The sequence below is a fragment of the Fulmarus glacialis genome, unplaced genomic scaffold (genome assembly GCF_000690835.1).
Source record: "Fulmarus glacialis isolate BGI_N327 unplaced genomic scaffold, ASM69083v1 scaffold9315, whole genome shotgun sequence".
Classification (NCBI taxonomy): domain Eukaryota; kingdom Metazoa; phylum Chordata; class Aves; order Procellariiformes; family Procellariidae; genus Fulmarus; species Fulmarus glacialis.
In genome coordinates, this window is record NW_009213604.1 from 10715 (window position 1) to 20355 (window position 9641).

General features: G+C 35.1%; 1 protein-coding gene across 1 annotated transcript in view; it reads right to left on the reverse strand.

Annotated features, from left to right (window-relative positions):
- Positions 1 to 9641, reverse strand: part of NEDD4 (neural precursor cell expressed, developmentally down-regulated 4, E3 ubiquitin protein ligase) — a 39198-nt gene that overhangs the window by 8907 nt on the left and 20650 nt on the right. Inside the window, exons 5-15 of the mRNA XM_009578245.1 lie at positions 9527 to 9641; positions 8800 to 8917; positions 8506 to 8673; positions 6592 to 6657; positions 5801 to 5920; positions 5151 to 5357; positions 4083 to 4160; positions 3789 to 3843; positions 3640 to 3698; positions 2622 to 2687; positions 103 to 332 (exon numbers count right to left, since the gene is read on the reverse strand). The exon at positions 9527 to 9641 is cut by the window's right edge and continues 73 nt beyond it. Of these exons, the coding sequence (XP_009576540.1) occupies positions 103 to 332; positions 2622 to 2687; positions 3640 to 3698; positions 3789 to 3843; positions 4083 to 4160; positions 5151 to 5357; positions 5801 to 5920; positions 6592 to 6657; positions 8506 to 8673; positions 8800 to 8917; positions 9527 to 9641 (1282 nt within the window). The remainder of the gene's footprint in view (positions 1 to 102; positions 333 to 2621; positions 2688 to 3639; positions 3699 to 3788; positions 3844 to 4082; positions 4161 to 5150; positions 5358 to 5800; positions 5921 to 6591; positions 6658 to 8505; positions 8674 to 8799; positions 8918 to 9526) is intronic.

The window sequence follows — 9641 nt, forward strand, 5'->3', positions numbered from 1 at the left end:
AGGGGCGGCGGAAGTAATTCCGTTCTTGAAGTAGGTATGAGAAATACAATTGATCTGCTTTCCCTAATTAGTCGTCATGTCTTCCAGACCTGTACTACTTACGTAGCTGAATATTCAAACAATCCATAGTAAGGATTAAACATTTCTTTAGAGAGAAGGAAGAACCATTCCCTGGCCACTCCTCCGTAGTCTAAACCTTTTTCACCATCGAATTCAATCCAAAGTCTTGCTTTAAGGAAATCTGCTCTCTTTACAGCTATAATTCTTCTATAAGAATCTTCAAGGATTGTTGTGCGATGAATTTTCATTTCAAATCTATTTGGAATATCACTCTTAAAAAAAAAAAAAAAAAAAAAAAAAAGGAAAAGATTATAAAAACAGAATAATAGAACAAAACCCAGCATCTTTTAGTCTTGCAGAGTATGCAAATTCTGTAAATAGACAATGAATGGCACACAAATCCTTTTATTAAATAATCTGTAAACATAGCACAATATGATTGACAAGAGGCTCTATTTACATACAATTCAACTAGCATGGAGAGTTTCAGATACCAAGTTCTATTTCATACCAACAAAATAGGGTTAAAGTAACTTCTTACTAGTAACAGCATATGCTCAGTTGTTCTGCATGCAGCAAGGCATGGAATCTTTTTTAACACTGAAAATTCATCGTATTATAAGCTTGATTAAAAAAAAAAAAGCTCAGAGTTTATAAATAAAATTATTTTGGAACAACTTTACCTGACTTAATTCACCTTCTAGTTCAATATTCTAACTATAAGGCTAGGTGTCTCATTCTCTTACTTAAGACATACATGACAAACAAGTATTCCTACAATATTAAAATAAAAATCTGTCCACTTAAAATTTAAGTTACAGGAACAAATCACAAGGTTTATATTTACTATCATATAGGAAAATATTTAAATAAAAATATCCAAGGAGCTATTTGCTGCTGAGCTTTCAGAATAAGCCCCTAATAAACCAGGAATAAAACTTCGCTGAATCATTAAATCACTATATGAGAACAGAGTGTTTTCTTGATTTCACTTTGTTTGTTTTCAGCCAGTTTATTTCAGCAATTACTTCAGGCAAAATTGAGAAATTCAGTGAGAGTGGGAACAGGAAATTTCAACTCGTGTTGCTCTATGACTAGATTAGGATGATGCAATGAAACTCAACATATTTCAAATTTTAAAGAACTAGTCACACACTGACTAGAAATAATGAATTTCTGAAGCAGAAATATTTAATAAATCAATCTGAAGAGCGCATGTTCAGATATGCTTCCTTTTCATTTTCTTATACTCCTTAAATAATCTATCCTAAAAAAAAAAAAGCTGCATTTAAATGTAATGCCTATTTATATCCAACAACAGCTTGATCCAAACTACAAACAAAAAATAATTACTTGGGGTGGGGGAGCATTTTCCAAGTTGCAACATACTGTACAATATTATATCTCTAGTTTACATGGTGGCTGAAATATATAGGTCTTTTTCATCATTTCAGAAAGCAGTAAATACCCCTAGATTAAAAAAAAAAAAAAAAAAATCCCGTTTTTAGTTGCAAATCAACTTTTCAGAAAAAAAGTTCAAGCAATAATAAAATCAATTACTAAAACCAAACTTGCTGATTAAAATAGTATTCAATAATTAAATCTCAATATAAATCAATCCGTTACCCTAATTGTCATTTAGGTATCTGTAAATGCTTAAAAGACAATAGTAATGCATGCTTTAAAATCTACACATGTATTTAATTCTTAAATTACTACGATTATATTGTGTGGCTTAGCTGTCTATTACTTCTCACATTAGTATAACAACATTTGAATGAATGCCAAGCTTGTTTGACTAGGAAGACAAAAAAATGAGGTGCGTATATAGTTGTGTGCAATTTACATGGCAGCTCAAAATGCATAGGTTTCAGAAAGGCTAGAGACAGACTTGGTAGGTAAAAGATGAAGTATGGGTCTAAACTCAAAGGCTATTACTATATATATAAAATGTCTCCCAAGGATACCAAATTTGATTGCATTTGTGCAAAGACTTATTGTTATCTGGATATCCAGATGCTATTTACAGTCTTTTATGCTATGCATTATAAATGTATCTGGCACTGCCACTTCAAACTAGAACTTGCAAATGAGATTCATAAATTTAAGATTTTAAGGCTCTAACAATTTATTACAGTCATCTAGCCTGATCAAGATGACAGTATAGATTTCTATCTGAACAGTCTAAAATCTATTCTGAGAACTTCTATTCCCATAGTCTGAGTTCCAAAAACTATTACATGCAATATCAGTGATTTCCAAACTTTTCTGTTGCCAGCCTACTTCCAGGTTCACAACTGTTTTAACCTTTTAGAATTTCTACTTTTTCAATTAGATAGCTTCCAGTCTCATCACTGCATAAAGTCACAAACCCTACTGTTAGATCAAATGCTAATTGTTACCAAGTCGCTGCTTCACAAATGTATGTGTGATCAGACAGTAAATCTACCTTCCCTAAGCAGGTTACAAAGTTCAAATTTCCATTCACTGAAACCTAAGCTTTCCTTTGTTTAGGGGCGTAAGTTTCTTAACCTTTTGCTGGACTCCTATTGATAACTAACCTGTTTCTTCAATTTCTTTCTGAAGAACTCGTACTTCCGCTTATAGTCCCTGGAGTAAGGCACAGCCTTTGGGGGGGAAAAAAAAAAAAAAAGAAAAAAAAGAGAAAAATTGTTTGAGATACTCTAACAATTAATGTAATATAAACTAGTCTATATTTGTGAAACAGACAATGCATTTAAGTTTTGAGAAAACAGGAATACACGTTTTACTAAGCATCAGGGAAGACTTTCAATTTATAAATATATGGACAGTTCAAAACATCTGGAATGAAAAGTAGTTCTTTGTTCAGATCATTTGTTCTGATCAGTTCCATAGAATTTATCCTGTACTTTACTATTAGCTGATGTGACTGACTAAGCTCACTGACTGGCCCAGATCAAAGTGACCAAAATGCCTTTGGTGACTTACATAACGCATAGTCTTTCCTTGCTGTATCATGAGAGACCTGGCTACAAACACCTCTATTTTCCATGGACAGAGAAGGTTGTTTACATATGTGGGCTATTAATAAACACAGATATCAGTTGAACACTAAACCCCATCTATAATTATAATGTGTACCATCTTTGCAATTAGTCCTGGTAATTTTGCACTTCAGATTAAGTATCAAGGCCAGATAATTATTTTTCAGTTGGAAATTAATTTCATTCCTTTTAAAGCAATTTTCTTCCCCCCTCCCCCAATTTTTTTCCCCAAGTTTACTTCATGAATTGAGCTAGTTTTATTTTGGACACTGTGGATAAAAAATAGATAAAGTTTCTTACCCACTTCAAATTCCCCCACCCCCAGTCTATAAGGAAACTTTCTTACTACTATGGGAACTGATTTTTCTTTCTTGCATTTAAAGACCATTTCCACAGAAAGCTTTTTAAACAGTCTTTAAAAAGAAATAAAAATGCCTTATTAAACACCCTGGAAGTTTCATCTTCTAGACCGAGTACCTGATAAATGACAAGAGTTTGGATTATATTAACAATATTCCTGAAAAATATATAAAGCTAAATAAGGAAAGCTTACTGGTCCAGTTATTGCCACATTCTGCAGTCGAGGATCCTCCCATTGTGTTTTCTTTGTATCTGCAAGACATTTCTTAATTAGTTCCATTAATTTAGATAATGTTCAGAAACAAAATGATGAGTGGGGGGAGAAGACTACATTGTACATACTGTGGTTTATGAAGAATATTCTCCCATCTGTGTGAGTTCTCTCTTCCCACCCTGGCTGTAAGAAGGAGACACTTTTATTATAAGCTTCTGACCGTATAGTTTGCATAAAACTCAACATGATCTGCAGGTGGGGGCATTCCCCCCCTCCATCTACTCTCAGCACTGGAATTCAAAACAGAGTATTTTTTGTATGAAAAAAGCAGGCTGCATTTTCTCATGTGCAAGTTTCGATAGTGCTAATTTAAGTATTTAAATTGTTGTATCTGCAAAACAAATATAAAACGGTTTACTTACTGGTAATGGGCCCAGGTCTACTGGATCTAGGGAAGTTTTTCTCCTCAGATGAGCAGAAATTTTCAGTCTTGGATCTTCCTTTGAAAACAAAACAAACAGCATGTTAAAATCCCTTTTTGTTTTGTTTCGTTTTTAATTTTTTCCTCTTTATTACTGATTGTGTAAAGAATATGCTGAGTATCAACTAGATAATTGTTGCATTCTGCAGCCAGGTAGTTCCTTGGGGATTCTCAGTCCTCCAGTAGTTTACAATCATCTTTATATATAAATAAAAAAATCCCTCATTCAACTCAGTTTTAGTGTAATTAAGTCAAATTAATCTTTCCACATGGCTTCTGGCACATCTTGTGCTTTTTGCGTTTGGTGGTTGGGTTTTTTTTGTTGGTTGGTTGGTTTGGGTTTTTTTGGGGGGTAGGGGGAAGGTGTTTGTGTTAAATAAGGTCCTTCCATAATCTTGAAGAAACAAATATTCATTTTGAATCAATTTAATGCATTTCTCTGTTCCTCTTTCCTGAGAGTAATACTGACCTAGTCTTTAAATGCTTAAGTCATCTATTAGTACTGCCGAGTGGTGTGCAGTGCCACTCTGTGGAACTGTAGCTGTGTAACTCCCTCATCCATATTGTAGCTGCACCTGGTCTGCTTTCTTAAGAATTCACAGAAATTTGTGTTGTGCACTGTACCACGTGACAAATTCAAGGTAATGGATTTCCCATTGAAGCTAAGTTTACAAAATTGATTTCTGTTAACAGCGCATACAAGCTATCACAGTTTTATAGTTATGACAGAAGTGTCATTTAGGAGATACTTTACATCTGTGAAACAGATTCCTATATACATCGGTATTTTCCTCCTTCTAAGCTAAACTTTCAAGATCAATACAGTTCGTAAAATTTATAATGTTCTATTCACGATAGATATTTTAAATGACTTTGCATTTTTATTGTGTATTCTCCTTAACAGACATGACAGCTATCTTGGCACTATCTACAGAAGCTTGCTGAAAGCAGCAAAGCTTTGACTTAAGAGTAACTAGAATTTCAGTCCATGAGAGCAGTTTTCCATTACCCATGTTGTAGTTTTGGTATTGTGGTCAATAAAGAATGGTCTCCCATTGGGTGCATGTCGGACTTCCCAGCCTTTAGGGAGAAATCCTTGCTCCATTTCAGGCTGCTGCTGAGAAGACTGTTGTGATGAATCACTTGATGTTGCTTGTGGTTGTCTTCCTATAGAAATACTTTGTGCAGCTGACAACTGACTTGTTTCCGTAGCAATCTATGGTAAATGAAAGGAAAAAAAAAAAAAAAAAAAATCAAAGCCCTGCAGAGCAATTTCTTCTATTAACATATATTTTTGACTCATGAAAGCAGTTTCATAAAGCAAGTGCCAGACAGTACATAGGTTTGTTTAGTCTAATATCAACAACATTGACTAACAATCACTGATTATTCTACCAAGGTTAAAAGAAGTCTTTCAGGCTTCTCAATCAGCTATCACTCTCCAGAAGGCTTTCTTGGTGCATTAATAGTACGGTGACTTGCCACAAATATTACTGTTCCTAACTCTCGTTGCATTCTCAGATATTTTATGTAGTGCTTTACCAGTTTATGCCTTTCACATGTTCTATTTCAAAGAGGTCTCTAAACTTCACTTCTATTATGTGAGATTTTAAAAGGTTAAATGAATAAAAACATTAATAATTAGAAGACAGACAGTACCTGCACAGCTGGCTTTATCCAGGTAGTGGTTCTAGAATTGTGATCTATATAGTATGACCTCCCTTTTTCATCTTGTCTTTCTTCCCAGCCTGGGGGTAATCCAGATGAAGTAGGCAGTAACTAAATATTAGTGATAACAGAAGAAAAACAGTTAAGAAAACTAGGAAACTGACTGTGAAAAGGCTTTCCTCTGTCAAATTAAAACAACAAAACTATAATCCAGAAGGTTTATGACTTCACAAACTGGATAAAATAGAAAAGCAGTATTTAAGTCCTTACTGAATAGTATGAAGTGACAGAAATTTTTTAAATTTTCTTTTTTTTTTTTTTTTTTAAATAGCAGCTCCTCATCTAAAAGGATTCATTTATATACCTGGCTTAGGCATGGCTGATCCAGCCTAGTACTTCTGGCTATGAGCTCATGGTTTGCAGTGTCACCATGAGAACATAATGTAAGGATGGTGGTATAGCTTTTAATTATAAAGCAAACAATTTGAAAAACAAAACTCATATCTTCATGGGAAGACTACTTCCTTCTGCAGGCTCTATCCATGCATTAAGTTAATGTTAAACCAAAACCACAAAGTTGGAACATGAAAACTTTACAACTGAACTCCAATCTTGCTAGAATCATAACTGCAATTTTGTCAGGACAGCTGCCAGAAGCAGGCGGCCAAATCTCATTTAAAATGCCAGCACATAATACGTAGTTAAAAAAAAAAACCTTTACATTAAGAAAATCCTTCAGCCTCTCTGCTACACAAGCCTGTGTTTTTTGGAAAAAGACATACCACTGGATGTGCAGGCTGCTCTTCAACTCTGTATGTTTGCAGACTACCTCTTCTGCTGGAATGGTTCTTGAAGTAGTGAAGAGGAATGGTATCGTTAGCTATTAACGCAGCTTTAAGGATGGCAGCAAACAGTCAACAATGGTTATCACACTTCAAACTATCACAGTTTTCATTTTGAACAAAGTGTCTTACTTGTTTTGAAACATCCATTTAATATAGTATTTTTGAAACTACTGTTCTAACACTGCTAGAAACATTAAGTTCACAGTGCCTATTACAACCTTAAAACAGAGTAATACAGGGGCTTGTGAAAGTTCTGAAAACCCTAATGATAGACGTTTTGGCATGTAAAACATTAGAGTTAATTGCAACCAGTTACATTACAATTGAATTTACAGTACAGAACCTACTGCGTTATCTTGCCAGTAGGCTAAAGTCTGTGATGTATCAGAGCTAACACACCTTTCAGAGAGTAGATTAACTTAATAATGACAAGATATGAGAGTCTGAGACATCCAGTTTGAGAAGAATAATTCAATCCCTGGACTTTGCATAAGCATCCACCTTTCTGCCTAGAGCCATATTTAGATTTCATTTACTACAATTAAGCAACTGTATTTCATCTTGTTCCAGAATTTCCCCAATTATTTGAAGGATTTTTCCCTATCTACATACCCTTTTAGAATACTTCAAAGAAAAAGCATGATTAAGTTTTTAAATTTCTTTTTTGGGGGGTGATGGAGGCGAAGGGAGGCAATACTGTCATTCTACCTGGCTCTTGCAAATAACTTGAACGTTTGCCTCTTCCTTTGCTTAGGCCACCCAAGCAAGCTGAAATAACAGTTTTCTTGCTATCCATAGGATTCTGAATAGCAGAGATAAGTAAAGTCTTTTTACTCTCACTTTGCTATTTCCAGCAACACTAGTGATGCCTTTGTACAAACTTAGAAAAACAGTCAATTCCAAATTTACATTTGGAATGGTATTTCAGCATCACAAAAGCTAATGATTTTATTTAAATACCAAAATCTTACAGACTAGATGGTCTGGGTCATCTCTGTAGGCTTTCCTCAATGGACAGTGGATTTCTCAAGTCACATACCAGGTTACAAGGCTGTTTATGGAGCTCAGGTTTCACAAGACAGCTGAGCTTATTTAATTGCTTGCTACCACCAAAAAGACAAGTCTCACTCCTATGTACTATGTACTATGTACTCTCGCTGCTTCCCCTTTGCCACCATAGTATTTGTCAGACAACCTAGCATGCTGTTTCAGCTTGTTAAAACTGCAAAAAAACAGAGTTGGGGGAAAAAGAGAATAGTTTTCTGCTGGGTTAGCAAGCTGAACAGACTCACTGAGAGGTCAGACAAGTTTCATAACTGGCGCAAGGGCTGTGGAACTGCACATTAAACCACGACAATGAGCGAGGTCCCTTTTTCACCACTATCGAGTCACCAGGTTTACTCAGCCCAATCATAAAACCTTATCCCAATATTCACAATAAAAAATGAGTTATCTTAAAACTTGTCCTAATGGAAAAAGTAACCAATATAGCACAACTCCCTTAGAAATAAGCTTTCAGTATACAGACAGCTTTCTTCATCTGTAGTTTTCAGCAGCACTCAGTATGATACTAGAATGACAGGTAGATTTATAGACTGAAAAATAGTTCATGCAAGTCTGTTTTGATCTCAGGCAGAAATTCATATAAGTAAAGTGGGGAAGAATAAAATGTTTGCTTAGATGGGATTCTATAGGAAAAAGATTACTCTTAAATTCTCTGCATTCAAGATGAAATTAAAAATATAATTGTTAATATGAAGTATTTATGGATCTAATTCTATCAGTAGTGACATTTTGTGCAAAATATTATAGCTATTGCTGTACATTAGAACAATGAAAAAAATAATCTACAGTGTAGGCTGCTGACTGGCCAGTAGCTGAGCTTCCAGAGGTAGTAAGTCTGGTATTCAATTCTTCTGCAAGATGAGTCTGTATATCACAATTACTCTGTGAGAGAGGTATTTGAAGGTTCTGATTGCTATACATTGTTGCCTCATCTTCAGTTATGATTTCCCAGCTCTTTAAAAAGAAAATAAAGAAAAAACATTTTAAAGAAATAGTTCCAAGTTGCAAATAGTTAAGACAAGCTTTTTACTAGATTTAAAAGTTACTTGCAATTCAGAAACATTTAGAGAGTGTTTTTACCTCGGGGGAATCTCTGTTGTCTAGATTTTCTGTATCCTCTGATATCTGTCGCCGATGAGTGAACACATGCTGGGCCTCCAACTGCACACTACCAATATCTGCAACAGCTACATTGTCCCTGGGCGGGGGGGTGGGGGGGGGAGTCAGCATACAGTAGCCATATTTTATATTTCAACAGTAAGCTAGGCTAACAACAAAAACATACATTATAGTCATTTTGGCAGAAGAAAAAAAAAAACCAGTCATGAGCTACAAAAATCAATGTAAACTGTTCAAAAAGAATAAGCATTCATGTCAACATGAAGCGTAAGTTAAACTAAAGAACCAGATAGCATTCCAGGTATTATTTTTGTAATTCACATACTAAGGGAAAAAAAAAAAATCTGAGAAAACCAAGGTAAATAATTTAATGCAGTCCCTGCTGGGAAGGAGGAACCACGCTTAGAACCGGAAAATAATTTCCTTTCCATTACTACAGTTATTACTCTTACAATTGCAACCAGTTTCTATCTGAATGCATACTTCCAGAGAACAGGAAGAGTACTGTGCAGTTAAAATGACCACTAGCCAGTGACCATCACACATGGGCTTGAATGTTAAGCTATGGAAAGCTCTCTACTAATTCTCAAGCTGTTCACTTTCTAGTTGTCCTTGCTTTCAACACAACTAGAATGAACTAGTTACGCTAGTTAATGTAAGACTTGAATTTTCAGGCCAAAAGACATACTGAGCAGTTGGTCTTTTCCACTGTGTTCTTCTGAATTCATGATTGACATAGTAGGTCCTGCCGAGGATGTCTTGCCTCTCTTCCCAGCCTGAAGGCAGCGGAGGAGATTCCTGCT